The sequence below is a fragment of the Heterocephalus glaber genome, unplaced genomic scaffold (genome assembly GCF_053883595.1).
Source record: "Heterocephalus glaber isolate CG9 unplaced genomic scaffold, H.glaber_assembly_v1.0 deba00001004, whole genome shotgun sequence".
NCBI classification, from domain to species: Eukaryota; Metazoa; Chordata; class Mammalia; order Rodentia; family Bathyergidae; genus Heterocephalus; species Heterocephalus glaber.
The window spans coordinates 5,443,163-5,461,004 of record NW_028258179.1 but is presented as its reverse complement, the minus strand read 5'-3'; the positions used below and the strand labels follow the sequence as shown (position 1 = coordinate 5,461,004).

At 37.4% G+C, this 17,842-nt stretch overlaps 2 protein-coding genes across 22 annotated transcripts in view; one reads left to right on the top strand and one right to left on the bottom strand.

Moving 5' to 3' along the window:
- Positions 1–17,842, bottom strand: part of Gigyf2 (GRB10 interacting GYF protein 2) — a 147,188-nt gene that overhangs the window by 67,326 nt on the left and 62,020 nt on the right. For 16 of the 21 annotated variants that reach the window (XM_087209411.1, XM_087209415.1, XM_087209416.1 and 13 more), the window contains 2 exons: positions 16,440–16,551; positions 15,437–15,477 (listed from right to left, as the gene is read on the bottom strand). The exons of 3 other annotated variants lie outside the window; for them this stretch is intronic. In XM_087209411.1, the coding sequence (XP_087065537.1) occupies positions 15,437–15,477; positions 16,440–16,551 (153 nt within the window). Of the gene's footprint in view, positions 1–4,630; positions 4,896–9,391; positions 9,541–15,436; positions 15,478–16,439; positions 16,552–17,842 lie in introns of those variants that run through there. 2 more of the 21 variants (XM_004868080.4, XM_021247098.2) reach the window with 2 other exon arrangements.
- On the top strand, positions 319–11,160 carry Kcnj13 (potassium inwardly rectifying channel subfamily J member 13). Its single transcript, XM_004868074.4, has 3 exons — positions 319–471; positions 6,117–6,592; positions 8,984–11,160. The coding sequence occupies exons 2-3, from the start codon at positions 6,133–6,135 to the stop codon at positions 9,604–9,606; spliced, it is 1,083 nt and encodes a 360-aa protein (XP_004868131.1). The 5' UTR covers positions 319–471; positions 6,117–6,132; the 3' UTR covers positions 9,607–11,160.

Here is a 17,842-nt window from a genome sequence, read left to right as displayed (position 1 = left end):
TCACACTTCAACATGCTATATAAGGAAAGACGACTGAAAGGAAATCTTGCAGGGAACTTTATCCCTTTGAACTTGCAAATAAACTCTTAAGTAAGATTATGCAAACTTACTAAAAACCGGTCCTGATTAGAGGGAAAAAATGCACCCCTTCTCCAAGTCAGTTCTGGAGGCTTTCTCCAGAGTTGTTAAGGTTTGTGTTGGGTAAGGAAAGACCTCCTAACAAACCAGCATTCTTTTCCACATGATCAGAGCTAATTGGCCCCCCTGCAGACTAAGTGACCAATCACATCAGCTTCAGCTGAAACCAGCCCCCACAACATTATAAACACAGGAATGTAAGCTGTACAGCCAGTCCAAGAAGAGAAACTACACACTAGACCTGTGGGTTAAAAGCACCTGATCAGAAACACAGGCTCTGCACACCTCCTAAGACCTACCTTGGCAGATAGGCTGACCACTGCAAAGGAAGTGGTGAGTACATCAAATAACATTCATTTTTATTTCTTCTTGGGAAAGAAACTGACTGGCAAATGGAAACAGAGCTAGATTACTTCCAATAGATTTTAAAAACAGACATTACCTATAGGGTCATACATGAAGGGTCTTTTTTTTTTCCCCCCCTTAAATTTTAAAATGAGACTAGCTCCACTGAAAGCATAACTGGAAGCCTTCCTCTTAATTACTTTGTTAAATGTATAAAGACTCTCATTATAATGTATGAGTAAAGGAGAAAGGCCCTAGATAAAATGCAGTGGCTTTAAGAAACAGTATTTCTTTGGAAAAGATTAAAGAAAGACAAAATGAGTACACGGAAATAAATGCAAAAAAAATTTTTCATTTTTGTTTTGAGAAAACTAATGAGTATACTTATTTTAAATTTCTTTTAAAGTAAGGAAATTATTAAAATTAGTAGATGCTTCTGCAAATAAAATATGAAAGAATCTCTGAGTTATATAATAGGGTTAGAATTCACACTGTTTGCCCTAATTACAGAGGGCAGGAGAGACGATTACTAGACTCTCAAGATAGTCTTAAAGTGTGTATATCAGACATGAAAATATACTGTATTCATTTAACATTTGTAAGTATACCTTATACATTAACTGTTTAATATGACTATAGTACTACTTTTAAATATGGCAATAGAAAAGAAATAATTTTAAAGGCTACAACCTAATAAGGAAAATGAAACCATTATTTTGATAACCAATGAAGTTATCAAACTACGACTTTTATAATATGTACTGTAAGCACCAACTATCCTTTAAATATGCACTACTTTTTCCCCTAAACAACTTATAAATGGGCAAATACTTTATAGTCCACACACAGAAATACAGAGCAAACTTTCCTAATTTTCTATTCTACTTTCTAAATGGATCACTTGAGAATCATATAAACAATCAATACAAACCAAGGCAAATACATTTTAAAAAGCACTCATGTGCCTGTGGAGACATAAAAATGACTTAGAAACAGTATACATATGTCTGCCCACTAGATACTTTTGAATTTGATGGTAAAAATCCTATACATCCAGCAACTATAGTGTAATTTTTTTTAAAAAATACTGGCCGGGGATTTAGCTCAGTGGTTCCGCCACCTGACTCACAAGCCGAAGGACCCGAGTTCGATCCCCAGTACCAAAAAAAAAAAACCATACAAGCAGATACAAAATCATATAAGACACAAAAGGAATGAAATCCTATAGAAAACCTATCATTTGAAGGAACTGGACATAAGCTTACAAATTCATAGAGCTTTAAGGTATCATGTTATCTAATTCCCTCTTTTCCCTCTTTCTTTGTTTCAATCTAAGGACACCTGGCAAAGGAGACCAGGTGGCTTGCCCAATAATCAACAGAGACAGAGCCTGGTGGCTATATCTCCCATCCTGTGTTCTTTCTACCATACTACAATGACTTCATGAATTCAAATAATTATTCATAGTTAATTTGCTAAGTGGGGACCCAATTCACTTCTTTCAACCATTTGCCAGCACAATCCAAATCAGATCCAACAAAGTTTCGTGGTTTATTTTTTGTTGTTTTTTTTTTAAAGTTTCATGTTTTAAAAAAAAAGATATGGCTTCACTGTTTTGATACTGGCCTTTAGACTTCCTTGTGCATGGGCTTGTCCATGTTATTTAGTCACTAATAAAAGAAAAAGGAAAGAAAAGAAAAAGAGAAAGAAATTTTCAAGATCCTAGAGTAAACTTGCTTCAAAAATTGTTGGGAACAATCTCAAAAAAGCCTAAATTAAGACTATTTTTGTAAAAAAAAAAAAAAAAGTATTTTTGTAAGTTATAGTACACAGAAAGCCTCTCTCTCCATTTTAGAACATTCATAATAAAGGAGGTTGAAATCACAAAGAATCATGGAGCTTTTTTCTTCCTCAAGCTTTTGCCAAACACTGAGCACTTAGTAGTGTTTTCCTCTTGGACAGTGGTTCCAAAAGCAGAACAAGAACCAATGTGCAGCTCAAGAGAGCCACTTTCACATAAGTAGGAACAAGAAACAAAGGACAACAAAATTGTTTACACACTTTGTGAAAGGAACCAACTATCCTTTCACTGTTATGCCCTTCCTCTTCAAGTGGCACAATCTTTCTTTTTTAAAACTGTGCTGAGTATATTTTTATAATTATCTTACTTTGCAAAACCTATCATTGACATGCTACATAAGAATTCTCTCTAAATTGTTTTCACTGGTCTGCAGAATACAACTAGACTGATAATTGATTGTACTAATTTCGCAGTCTTGAAAGAAGTCTTCTTTAACTGAAAATCTCTTTACCTAAAAATTGTAGCTCTGAACCTAATAAGCATTCCTGAAGAAGAAATATCCTGTAATGATTCTTGAACAAAACTAATCACAAAGGCTAATCAGGCTCAAATGTGTTTTGGAGACAACATAGTACTGACTCCAGACTCAAAAGTATACAGGATTATTCCACCGCCTGCCACGCCAGAACCTGAGTTCGATTTCCGGTTCCAAAAAAACCCAAGATTAATGGGATTAATATCCAGAGGTACTATCTTCGCGATCTTATGAAACTCACTGTGCTTCAGTTTCATAAACTGTAAAATAGGAATATTAGCGGTACTTATTACTATGAAACTTAGAAAATGTTATTCAGAACAGTAAAGAAATTAAGTTTAGTGAGAGTTTACTTCATGTCAGGCAATGCTTACTGGCTTCACATGAGTTAATGCTTATGAACTTGATGTGATTCCTGGCACAAAATAAGTGATACATATTAGCTAATATGATTAATCATTACTGTCATAAGAATCAGGTCTAAAATTAACAATTTAAGTTAGTCATTTAAGTTACAAGAGCAAGAACACCACCTACTAAGATGCTAAAAATCTGGCTATCGAAGACTAACTTTAGAATACAATACCAGTTATCTTGGGAAAGATTTTTATTTCAAACTCTCTAAATAATTTCTTGTAATAAAAAAAAAATTGGCTTCACCGTTAGCCTGGAATGCATAATTCAAAGGCCTCATTTATCTTTGTATAAATTAGTTTATCTGAAAAAATTATTTTATCTGTCTAAGCATCAGCGACCTCATTTGAAAACTAGAATGATAACATCTATCTTGCTGAGACCCCAAAGAATTAGAGATAACAGTATAAAAGCGTAGTCCCTATGAGATTTTCTTGTTACTATTGTTGTTATTTCTAAAAGGACAGAGATCTGGTCTCCTAAAACATTTAAAGAATCTAGCAAAATAAAGATCACTGAATATGGGCTGGGGGTGTGCCTCAGTGTACAGTGCTTGCCTAGCATGTAGGAGGCCCTGGGTTCAATGCTTAGCGAAAGACAGAAAGACAGACAGGAAAGAAGGGAAAAAGGGAGAGTGGAAAAAAAATACACTAAATAAAATGATTATAATAATTTGCTAGGGTAACAAATTATAAAACATTAATACTCTAAAATGTTTTAAAGTTTGTAATATGAAGCTGAGATGACTAAATAAAGTGAATAATCACTGACATAAAGTGAACAATCCATAGCTTGACAATCTTTAATATCACCAATAAATGTTAAATTAGCCTCAGGACAAAAAAGCTGTATATACACAGCTGGCCAAGGACCAATCCTAGTAACACAAAAAAAGGCAGTGTCCAAAGCCCCAAAGTCCCTAGAAAGAAGAATCTAGTGAAGCCAGGAAACCACCTCGCTCCATGTATGTTCTAGAGCCCTTTTTGTTGTTGTTGTTTTGGGTTTTTTTGGTACTTGAGATCGAACTCGGGACCTTGCACTTGCAAGGCAGGCAGCAGCACCACTGAGCTAAATCCCTGGCCCTCTAGAGCCCTTCTTAAACAATATTCAAAAGGCAGGAAGGGACCAAGCAACACTCCCAAAGGTATCTACTTCTGAAGAAAGAAGCAAGGAGAAGATTCAAATACAAACTCCTAGAACTATGAACTACAGTAAGTAAGAGAGGACACTCAAGGGAAGCAAGACCACATTTCCTGATCTGTTCCTGGTAGACTCTAAGACCAAAGTCTTAGACAACTGTTATATGCAAGGATGATAACAAGGAAACACATGAGATTTCTATTCACCACACTGAAAAGCACAGCCAGTGGTGAAAATGTTTACAGTAGATTAGTTACCTTTTTTAAAGCTGCCATCTGATCCCTTAATGACTATGTTCATCATTAAACTTTTGCAGCTTTTTCTTCTGGTTTACTTGCTCTCAAGGATAGGACTACTTGGGTGTGGCTCAGTGTAGAGCACTTGCCTGGCATGTGTGAGGACCTGGGTTCAATCCTTAGCACAAAACAGAAAGACAGACAGGAGGCATGAAGGGAAGGAAGAGCCATGCTAAGAAAACAACATATAAATAAAATGATTACAACAATTTGCTGGAGTATTAAGTTATAAAATTAACACTCTAAAATGTTTTAAAGTCTATAATACGAAGCTGAGATAATCAATCAAAATAAAGTGAACAAACATTGTCATAAAGTGAACAATCTGTAGGCTCAAAGGTCTCTGGTATCACGAACAAATGTTAAATTAGCTTCAGGACAAAGGAGAAACCTGTATATACACAGCTGACCAATGTCCAATCCTAGTAACACAGGAAGGCAGTTAGTCTCCAAAGCCCTGAAGTTGCCACAAAGAAGGATCCAGCAAAGCCAGGAAACTACCTCGCTCTACAAGTGTCTAGAGCCCTGGGCTTGTTCCCTAGGATGGGAGATGGGAGTATTTTCTAGACATGTCGACCTGGAATTTCTTATTTTTCCAAGAAAATAATTCTCTCTCCATTCCACAATGTAGTTAGAAGCTAGAATATTAAAAAAATATAGCAATCCATCAGCCAGGGCAGAAAGAATCCATAAATATGTCCATAAAATGACAAAACAAAGTTTAATTACAAAACTCATAATTATAAACCATGCATTAGAACTGTAGATCTCCAGAAGCTTTGCACAAACATGTCTTACCCTAGTACTAACTCTAGCTTCAAAAGATTTGTGGACACTTTAATACTAATTTCCAAGGGACTTCTATGTATTTACACAGAAGAATATGTATAAGCTGAGAATATTTATATACTTCCTTTCCATTAGGAATTATCACAATTATAAATTAATTATGAAAATCTGTGCTGGGTATAATGGCGCACACCTGAGTCTGAGGCAGGACCATCACTGCTAGCTTGAGGCCAGCCTGAACTACACAGCAAGACCCTGTCTCAAAAGGCGGGAAGGGGATTGTTATTTATACATAATAGTTGATCAGATCAATAAATACTTGATGCCTGGACTTGTACAGAGATGATACAGGATCATTAAAGAGGAAGAAATTATAAACCTCAACCTCAAGAATTCTAAAACATACTGTGAAAATGTTAAAAGTATCGACATCTTAATACTCATTCAAGGAAATGACAATAGACATCCTAAGGTAACACATGATTAGCTAGCAAATGAATATGACTTGGTCAGTAAGTGTGCCCTTATATAAACAAATTGAAAACCTGCTCAAGTTGTAGTCAGAGAAACATTCTCAAGGAAGCAAAAAGGAGATTTAGAATTCATGAATATTAACTGTAAAACAACTAAGGGCTGACTACTTCATTCTTAATTTCAGAGAATCACAGCCTGAGATGGACAGCAGTAACTGCAAAGTTATTGCTCCTCTCCTAAGTCAGAGATACCGAAGGATGGTCACCAAAGATGGCCACAGCACCCTGCAAATGGATGGCGCTCAAAGAGGTCTTGCATATCTCCGAGATGCATGGGGAATCCTAATAGACATGCGCTGGCGCTGGATGATGCTAGTCTTTTCTGCTTCTTTTGTTCTCCACTGGCTTGTCTTTGCAGTGCTCTGGTATGTTCTAGCAGAAATGAATGGTGATCTGGAATTAGATCACGATGCCCCACCTGAAAACCACACTATCTGTGTCAAGTACATCACCAGTTTCACAGCTGCATTTTCCTTCTCCCTGGAGACGCAACTCACAATTGGTTATGGTACCATGTTCCCCAGTGGTGACTGTCCAAGTGCAATCGCCTTACTTGCCATACAAATGCTCCTGGGCCTCATGCTAGAGGCTTTTATCACAGGTAACTTGTCTTTGTTCTTAAAAATAACAGCAAGCATTCTAAAAAGGGTATTGTCAGTTATAAGCAATTCTGTTACAGAATAATTTATTTGTATTATTAGCAAGTAATACCTAAAGAAGAAATGGTCTAGGGCCAAACAACAGAAATGTATAAGGAATGTGACATACTTAAAAGTTTACCTACTGGATCTACTTAAGAGAAAAGAGGGCCATTATGACACGAACTTGCAGGAACATCCTATGCCAAAAAGAAACTGACAGACGGGGATTTAGCTTGGTGGTTCTGCCGCCTGCCTCGAAAGCGCAAGGTCCCGAGTTCAATCCCCGATACCAAAAAAAAATTGACAAAAGGTCTCAAAGTTTTTCACAGAAGCTAATCATTTTGTTAAATAACTGAATAAACATGTTCAATGCATATTTTGACAGTTGTGTTACCTAATAGAGGAATTTGATTTTTTTTTGCCCTTCTTCACTGTGCTAGAATTTTTCCTGAGATCATTTTACCCAACACCAGTGAGCCCTCAGCAGCACAGCCAACATTATATGCTGGAGAACACCCAAAATACACTGGAGATATGGCTATAAAGAGTAGGAAATGTTGCTTATACAACTGGTAGCTAGCTGAATGTGGTAGTGCATACCTCCTATCCCAGAACTCTGGGAAACTGAGACAGGATGGCACATTGAAGCCCAGCCTAGGTACCTTAGTGACTTAGCAAACACTATCTCAAAAAAGCAAAATTGGGCCGAGGATTTAGCTCAGTGGTGCCAGGCCTGCCTCACAAGCACATGGACCTAAGTTTGATCCCTGGTACCAGAAAAAAAAAAAGCAAAATCAAAAAATGCACCTGGCAGCATCTAAGACTCTTTCCTCTAATAAAGTAGAGCTGATGCCCTTTTTATATGACATACATACAATTTTTAAAAAAGAAAACCTGGCTTTAACATACTAGCCAATAATAACCTGAGAACTACCATACCACATGAACAGTGATCTGGAATGAAGTCCCAGTGTGCCAACAATCAGCTCTCCAACCTAAAACAAATTCTTAACTTCTATAAGAGTTCTTATCCTGGGTCACTTCTTGGATAAATTTAAGGGACCTGTAAATTTAGATGAGGAAATCTCACAACTTTTTGTACTAACCCCTAAGTGAATTTGACACACTTCTTTCTATTATGAATGTGGGGGGCGGGGGGAGAAGGTAGGCATGGTGGCACATGCCTATAATCCCAGAACTCTGTGGGAAGCTGAAGCAAAAGGGGTGGAAATTCAAGCCCCGTCCGGGTAACTCTGCAACTTAATGAGATCCTGTCTCAAAATAAAAACAGAACTGGGATGTAGCTCAGTGCAGAGATCCTAGGTTGAATCTCCAGTACAGCCAAAACAGGAAAAAGAAAGGAAGGAGGGAAGGAGAGGAGGGAAGGACGGGAGGGAGGGAGGGAGGGAGCGGAGGAGTGTGTGTAAGCATCAGCACTACTAGTAACTTTGATAAAAATCGAAATCACAGATATTTTCACATTAAACTACAATACTTCAGAATCACCATATTTAAACCCATGGCTAAATTTTATTATTTAATGCATCAGTAAAGTACACATAATACTATACTTTTTTAAATGTTCAGTTGAATTTCAATATATTTGGTCTTCTCTGTATGTATTTATTACTCTTAAGCCATTTAAAACATAACTCTAGTAAGCTCAACCTGCCAACAGGCTCTGCTGCACCTAGTGATTAAGAAACCTTCATCTAAGAAGCCTTCATCTATATAGAGGGCACAGGAGGATGTACTTAAAATGTGTGCTGAAATCATCTAAGAGTTCCCCCAATAAAAAGTTTTATATAAGTTTCAAAGTTAAAACCTTCTTCAAAGGGCCAGGGATTTAGCTCAGTGGTGCTGCCGCCTGCCTCACAAGCACAAGGCCCCGAGTTCAATCCCCAGTACAAAAAAAAACTTCTTCGAGAGATAACTCCTCCTACCCCAAATCATTCTACTCGAGTCTAGTCTCTACTTCATCTTGAAGTTATCCGGTTGTAACTAAACTGCATTTGTTCTCTATTACTTTTTTCTGTTAAACAGAGAGATGAATACAGGATATGTCCAATTCTTTGACTTTGTAAGATACAGTAGTAGAGGATAAAGTTTTACATTTCCATGCAACAATATCAATTTTGCTTACCATACTAAAATCATGGTTTCTTAACAGAAATGTATGTATACTCTAAAAACTTCTGCAAGCCAAGGAAACTACCCAAAATTAAACAATGAGTTGAATCCCTGACTATTGGAAAGCAGAGCACCAAGAATTGTTTAACTATTTGATACTCTTCTCAGAAAAGGTATTGATATTTCAAATTTTCATTCTTAAAAAATGGTTTCTAATTTAGGTGCATTTGTGGCGAAGATTGCCCGGCCAAAGAATCGAGCTTTCTCAATTCGTTTTACTGACTTAGCAGTGGTAGCGCACATAGACGGCAAACCTAATCTTATCTTTCAAGTGGCCAACACCCGACCGAGCCCTCTAACCAGTGTCCGGGTCTCAGCTGTTCTCTATCAGGAAAGAGAAAGTGGTGAACTCCTCCAGACCAGCGTGGACTTCCACCTTGATGGCATCAGTTCAGAGGAATGTCCGTTCTTTATCTTTCCACTAACCTACCACCACTCTATTACACCATCGAGTCCTCTGGCTACTCTGCTCCAGCATGAAAATCCTCCCCACTTTGAATTAGTTGTGTTCCTATCAGCAATGCAGGAAGGCACTGGAGAAATCTGCCAAAGGAGGACGTCCTACCTACCGTCAGAGATCATGTTACATCACTGTTTTGCATCCCTGTTGACCCGAGGTTCCAAAGGTGAATATCAGGTCAAGATGGAGAATTTTGACAAGACTGTTCCTGAACTTCCAACTCCTCTGGTCTCTAAGAGCCCACACAGGACTGACCTAGACATCCGTATCAATGGACAAAGCATTGACAATTTTCAGATCTCAGAAACAGGACTGACAGAGTAAAACTTATCAATGACATCCTATTTTTAATGTAGTAAATATACCCAGCCAGTTATGCAGCTACTTTTCCTTTGCTATATCTCATGTTTTCTTTTTTCTCAATGCTGATTACTTCTGAGTACATTGTGGCAATCATGTCTGTGCCTACAAAAAAAAAAGGCTGAACTAATGATACACATTTTGAAAACAAAACATTCTACCTTACAAAATTTGTGTCTGTGGTTACCTACTGAGATCAGTGAGACTCAACTTGACAGATATATTTATACAGAAATGCTGCTGGTCAGTTTCTAAGGATGTAGTATGACACTAGAAATGAAGGTAAAATGGACATTAGTTGAACATCATGGAACTCTAAGAAAATCAAGCATAAATCTCTCATTTCATCTGCAAATTGAAGCAACAGTCTAGTTCCAAACCTAGCTCCTGGGGTAGAAGACGATTTCACAATGTTGAGTGAACATCCTTTTACAATTGCTATTTTTTCAAGATAGCAAAGATCATTCCTTTGATTCTTTATACTACAAAACTGGGGTAAGTACTGCCTCCTTCATTTTTAACAGCTAACAAAAATTCAAAAGAAAAACAACACATTATAGAGTTATATATAACCCTAAGAGCATCTGAACATGACATCAAAACACAAGCATGTTCTCTTCCTTCCTATGACCCACTCAATGACAAAAAAACCATGACAGGTCTAAATAATTCATAAATACAAATATATATTTAAGTTTTATAGATATAAAGGTTTAGTTAGATATAAATCAGCTAGGAAAAATCTCCCATAGATAAGGCAAAAAATAATCATGCAACAAAGTATTTTCAAACCGAAATTCCTGTTTCCAACATCAAATAGTTTTTTCTATAAACACAAAATGAGTGTTTATTCACCAGTAGGAGGTTGGACTAGATGATCTCTATTATTTCTTTCCAAGTCTAATACTCCTTGAAATTATGCTCTCTCTGCCTCAGTTTTTATTTTATACATGCTAAGATGAAGACTATCTCCTCTTATATACAGCTTAATTTAGGACATTTCTTTGAATAATTTTCTTTTTAATTAAAAAAATAAAATTATCCTCAAGCAAAACAAGAACCAAAAAATTCAGTGTATCACATTTCAGATTTGTAGCTGCTCTTCTTTTGTAAAATTTCCCTTATTCAGGCCTATGTGGGAAAAGGGAAAGATTAACCTTCCCCACTGGTGACAACCCAGGCAGGAATCATCTCTTGGAATGAATACTAGCTGAGTAAAGGCGAGCAACTGTGAAGAGCAGGGCACAGCAGCAAGTCACATTTTTCTGCTCTTTAACCAGAAGGAAAAGAAAAAAACGAAGAATTTTGGAGTGGTCTAAGACTGACGATAGGAGGCTATCAAGAACATGAGAACCTAATTATTGTGAACTTCTGCTGTTTAAAAATCTTAAGACTTTCATTCTTTACTAGTCAGACCAACAGATTTTTTCCAATTCAAGACTATTGTAAACACATAAAGATAGCAGAAATTCTTATTTCTATGATAAATTAACAAGAAAATAAAGTAGTACCAAAGAGTCCCATGGTATGCTTTTTCCTAAGTGCACCATATCGCACAGATCATAGCCTCAACAGTTAAGCACAGGTGAGTGTGTAAGCCCTGGGATTGGAGTCTCCCTGTAGATGCTGCATATACCCAACTCAAGTCAGATGAGCCTCACGTCGTACTTACTGCTCACACATAAAAGCGGTGTCTGAAAACTAAATGTGACTTCCCCTAAACACTCGGGGGAAAAACTGTTGATAAACTAATGCTATTTAATAAATATTTTACAACTACGAAATGTGATTTTAAAAACTTTGGGTGCACTGCTAATAATTCTTTCACTTATTTCAAAGAATCTCAGTTTCTAGATTAAAGATTACGTTTTCTGCAGAGACCACCTGTCCTTTCTGGAAAATGGAGAACAAATGGGAAGAAGAGAGCAGTTACAGCTTTGCAGAGTGACAACTCTCCCTTCCCAGGCTGTGCACTCACTTCAGCTGGGCCACCAGGGACCTCACACACATGCTCAGGAAGACCAACTGGAACTAATGTAAAGCACTGCTGGAAACTGACACACACAACATAGCAGGTCTAGCAAACTAAAGTAGCTACTGAAAGTCATAAGGCCCTAGCCCTAGTATTTATGTATGTTAAAAGCTCGTATTAACAATTGCCAGAAAGTCTTTAACCAAAATTTCTACATTAGTTCAAAGTATTTCACACCAAAATGTACTAATCCATGTAACACTTGGCTCATATCATAAGGATCACTTATTCTTTTAATGGTCCTTTAATTTCAACCTCACAGAACTGTTTCACAAAATGATCACAAGAACTGATCTCCCCTATAAGGGATGATGATTCTTACCCAGAAGTTTGTGATCCACCCATAGAAAGCAAAAGCAGGGGCAAGGAGCGCAGGCCAGTGGCAAAGCACTGGCTTGATCCCCAGCATCACATGCGCACATGAATGCACACACGCACACACATGCACACACACAGAGGCAAATACATGATATAAACTGTCTCCAATTTAAAGGAAGAAGACATTCCAGAATCTTCAGTAACTGAATTTTCTTAATTTGATGTTATAGGATATCTCACAATTGATCAAATATCAGTTGTGTCTCAACAAATTAGCTTATGCTGCTATTCTAGGAACATTAATATTAATTATGAGCAATTTTAAAATCTACATTACTTTCAAAAATAGTAGATTATTTACCAAAAAAATCAGAATTCTTAGTACAGTTAACCTGAGTGAACATCTCATAAAAAGCATTCAATAAAAGCCACTGTACGAGTGTATGTGTGTATATGTGCAGCAATTACCATATTTTAGTGTAGCTATTAGTATATTAATAAGTATTAGTACTTAACTATTAATAGTTATTAACCTATTAGCCTCCTTAATCTTATGCTTCATGGCAATTTAGTTTCATGCAATTCACCTTTTGAAGGACATACATGGAGAGAGCCAGGCGGGGTGGCACATGCCTATAATCCTAGCACTCAGGAAGCTGAGGCAAGAGTATCACTCCAACTTCAAGGCAGGCCTGGGCTACAAAGTTAGTTTAGGGCCATCGTGCACTACAAAGCAAGACCCTGTCTTGAAATAAAGAGAGAGAGACACACAGAAAAAGAGAGAGAGGGAAAAAACCCAGACATACATGGGGAAGATCAAAGAAAAGAACCTTTACTTTTAGTAGAGTGGCCAGGAAAATTAATTGGATTTATATGAAAACCACAAACAATGATGGAAAAAAGTTTATACTCTATTCCCACCACCAAAATATGACTTTGTCAGAATTAAAAATCAAGCTACTCTCATCCAGGGAACTTACTACTTTGCCAAGGCAACCCAGTCATTTTCAGACAAACTCTTATTAAAACTTTTCAAGAATGTGTTAAATATCTGGCTCCTTGAGCCTTCCATCATTCAGCCCGTCTCCCCTTGAGACTCACACAGGTCACGTCTCATTCCCCTTTCACAAGATCGTTAAGCAAGCATTTACAGGCAAGTGACCCCAGAAACCCTTCTCCTCACCCTGTCCTGCCTACAGTCAAGACCCCTATCCAAATCACCCCACTTCCTCTATGCAGTTCCGATCCCAAGGCTAAATGCCCTGGCCACCTATTCCAATGTGCAGAACCTTTCAAGATGTGGCTTCAGAAATGAACAAAATCCTTAGGCTGTCCTGTGACAAAATAAAAGATACAGTAATAGGTCTCTCCGTCATCTGATTCATCAAGGATAACTTAGATCTAAGAAATACTGCATGTTGCTGATCAACACGAAGCACAGAATCAGCTGAGAGCTGACCCCTTCCTTGAATGCTGTTACACACAGATACTCGGTATTTTAAATTCTGTAGTTTAGAGTTTCATATGACCAAATTTTCTGCAATTAAACTTCCATTTAATTAGACCTGGTCTCTTGTTCTACGCCTTAATTCTAATCCCAAGTCCAAACTGTCCGACTCCACAGCTATACCTCTCAAAACTGAAAGATTTGAAGGCAGGTGTGGTGACATACGCCTGTATCCCAGCATTCGGGAAGCTGAGGCAAAGGAACACCACAAATCCAAGGCCAGCCTGGGCTACATACTGAGTTCAAAGCCAGACTGAACTACATAGAGACGCGCTGTCTCAAAAACAAACAAAAAGCACTGAAAGATTTCAAAATCAAGCCAACATACCAAAGAAAGGGATATTAATTAGTACCCAGCACAAGGTCTTGAACATAGTAGAAATTCAGTATTTGTTAAATGAATAATGGGTTCATATACTCTTAATTTAACACGTTTCTGGTACCTTGAACACTGGTGGATATACATGACTGTCCCATCAGGCACCTTGCACCACTGGTGGTACAAATTGATCTGATCACTTTTACTAATAAAATTGATTAAAAAGCCATCTGATAGGACAGTCATGCATGTACCACTGGTGGGTCAAGCCACTCAGCAGCAAGACATACGGATTATACCCCATCATAAACATGTTAATCCTGGGCCGGGGATTCAGCTCAGTGGTTCAGCCACCTGCCTAGAAAGCGCAAGGTCCCGAGTTTGATCCCCAGGACCAAAACAAACAAACAAACAAACACACAAAAAAACTCTGTTCTATGTGGCACTTACTAACATGTTAATCCTAAAAATTCTGTAAGGAATTACCACCTCATTTTATGATGCCATTAATGAATATCTGAGAGTTTAGAATATCCATGACCTTCTGCTTCCAAATTCTGTACTCTTTAAACCAACTTTCATTGTCCATACGCCCCGACAAAAGTATTAAATCAGGCAAGGATGAAAGCAGAGGTCTCAATAATTCCCTCAATATACTACTCATCCAACAGTCTACAATTCTGATGAAGTTGATACCTTACCCAGTCTGAATGAAATTTCTTCATGCTGCACTCATTTAATGTCTTTTCAAATGTGAAAAGTAAGGCCAGGCTAGTGAATAAGGAAGTTAAATCACTGACAAGTTTAAATGAGTTTGACATGGAAACAGAGAAGGACAATTGATTATTATTACTACTGTACTTAGTTTTCACGACAATCTGCAAATCAGTCTGTGAATGATGTTTATACACCTAACATGTTTATGAAACATTTTCCACTATCAGATAAAATCACAGCTCTAGAGAACTCTTCTGTTACCTGTAGAAATCTGGAAACTGTGTGGTTATTCTCATAATTTAATGGCACTATAAATTCTTTTTTCTATCAGATACTATTATCTACAGGTAGTTTATAAGGTAGTACCCCTAATGAGTCAGAAAGCCCATCTTATAAATTCTTTTACATAAATTATAATTCATCATAAATATTGAAATGCTCTTTACTGTAGAAATCCTAATCCTTTATCCTCTCCCCTCGCCCCCATGGTATCCGGGATCGAACTCAGAACCTTGCGCTCGCCAGGCACGCACGGTGCCACTGCACTACATCGCCAGCCCTCCTTTATCCTCTTTAGTAGATACCCTAATTTATTTGACTACTCTGATCCCAAAACAAAAAACCACAGTATATACACAGAAAAAAAAGCAAAATAACTATTAAACTAAGAACACTTGTAGTTAACTCAAGTAAATCCTAATGACTGTATTTCTGCCCTCTGGTATCATGCAATGGAGACCTTAAATAACCACAAAATTACAAATGCAAGCAATGCTATAACCCCATCTACTGGAGAGGCATAGGTAACTGAGTCAATTTTCACTCTTTGTCCTTATGTATGAACCTTGTTAAGCACCGATACCATGGAGGTCCAGGAAAAATTTCAACATAAGAACCTTACCTACATCTTTTCGCCCTGGTTTTTCAAACCGTCTGTCACCCCTAAAAAGAGATAAAATAAATTTCAAACAAAGCTTGAGTGTATACATAAATTTTCTATCCATGACACTGACTTTGCTGTATTTAATAGCAATTCTTTGTATTTTCAAGTTATAAAATATGGCTATTACATGGTTATTGCCTAATATTTGGAAAATAAAAGCACAAAGATGAAAATGAAAATTCTTCCACCTCAACTACTTAACTAGTTTCTGATTTATAATATACATTATTTTACTTAGATACACAATACAGTTTTACATACTGCTTTTAGAGTATGTTTTCCCACACCATTAAATATTTTCAAAATCATCCTTAACATTCCTGGTTACAGAGTTCTTTATTGTGTGGATATACTACAATGTAAGAGTATCATCAGCCTCTCTGGTTGGTTTCTAAATATTTTATAAAAATTATCACAGTAGGGGCCGAGGATTTAGCTTAGCAGCGCCATGCCTGCCTCACAAGTGCAAGGTCCAGAGTTTGATCCCCAGTACTAAAAAATAAATATATAAAAATTTAAAAATGAAAACTAGAGGCAACCCACTTTAAAAAAAAATATCATCACAGTGATACTGTTGTACATCCATCCATCCATATGCAGATGCCCTCATTCATCGTGACACTCTTCACACAAAGGCACAAGCAGTAGAGAGAGAAGATCCTTTTACTAATACCAACAGACAAAATGGCAATCTTCCCACTGGAGGCTTGTCAAAGAGCAAACCAAATTAATTATCCATGCTGACACTAATAAAATTCATCTGTGTATCTAGAGTGCTGCTTCCTTTAAAGGACTATTTAAAAGTTTCTAACATACAAGTTGGTATTTAATATTAACAGCATTTTTAAAAAAAATGAAACCCTGTAACTGTAAACAGAGGCTTCTCCTCTGCAGAAAGCAGAAAATAAATAAGCTTTATATATCAAGAAATCTTACACCAAGATCTGGATCCTTTAATTACCTTTCCTCCCAGCTCTGTGATCTATGCATCTCCCTGCCACCTCCTCGACCAAACACACCCTCTACTTCATCGAAACTTCTTTGGTAAAAACCACATTCACCTCTACCTCTGCCTGAAAATAAGAAGACAGAAAAAAATAATAGTCATAAGTCAACATCCAGCACATTAGGAACACCGAAGACTGAAATCTGAAATTCTGACTTTATATGCAGTAGGATGACTACATTTAAATATTTAACAAAGGGCCAGGGATTTAGCTCAGTGGTTCCGCCACCTGCCTCTCAAGCGCAAGGACCCGAGTTCGATCCCCAATACCACTAAATAAATAAATAAATAAATAAATAAAAATATATTTAACAAAGCCTGATGGACTCTACCTGTGAGGACACTGACAATGAAACAGCTGGACCACAGAAGGTTCAAAGGAAAAAGTTAAACTAATGAAGGTGCCTCAATCTTGAATAAAACATTTAGCTCTTTAAGCCAGGTACTATGGAACACATCTGTAACCCTAGCTACTCAGGAGACTGAGGCAGGAAGATTCCAAGTTTGGGTCTAGACTGGGCAAGATCTAGTCTCAAAACGAAAAAGGGCTGGGGACATAGCTCAGTAGTAAAACACTTGCATAGCTTGCAGAAGGCCCCGGGTCCGATCCCTAGTACAGCCCCTCAGAAAAGGGGGGATGGCGGGCTTCTTTAAAACTTCAATAGTGGGCCAGGGATTTAGCTCAGTGGTTTCATTGCCTGCCTCGCAAGCACAAGGTCCTGAGTTCAATCCCCGGTACAAAAAAAAAAACTTCAACAGTGGGCCACGGATTTAGCTCAGTGGTTCCAGTGCCTGCCTCAAAAGGGCAAGGTCCCAAGTTCGATCCCTGGTACCAAAAAAAAACCTTCAATAGTGAAATACTGTAAATTAAACCTTTTATTGGATTACTTTCAATAAAAATGGGAGAAATATTAATTTGGAGAGTTTGTAAAGAGAGAAGCTACAATTTAAAAAGTCACACGCAAATGTTAAAATTATCTAACCCAGTAAAAGGGTAACTTAACAGGCCAATTCTAAAACTACCAATTTCATGAATTACCTACTTAGAGAACAAAAGGCACTCTTTACTCTTTATTCAAATTTGAGGGTAAGAAAAGTATCAGGACTAAAAAACACAGAGCTGGTAAAAATATATGGATGTAAGGATGCAGAGGCTCTGGGGGTCCAAACGTAAACTAGACTTTACTGAAAGCAATCTGGTTAAATCTTTCAATATTTGATTCTATAATTCCACTTAGAATTTATGCCAAGAGAAATACTTGAACAAATATGCAAACATAGTCACACACCACATAACAATCTGGTCAAGGACGGACTGCTCATCTAAGGGTTGACACATCAGATTACAATGGGGCTGA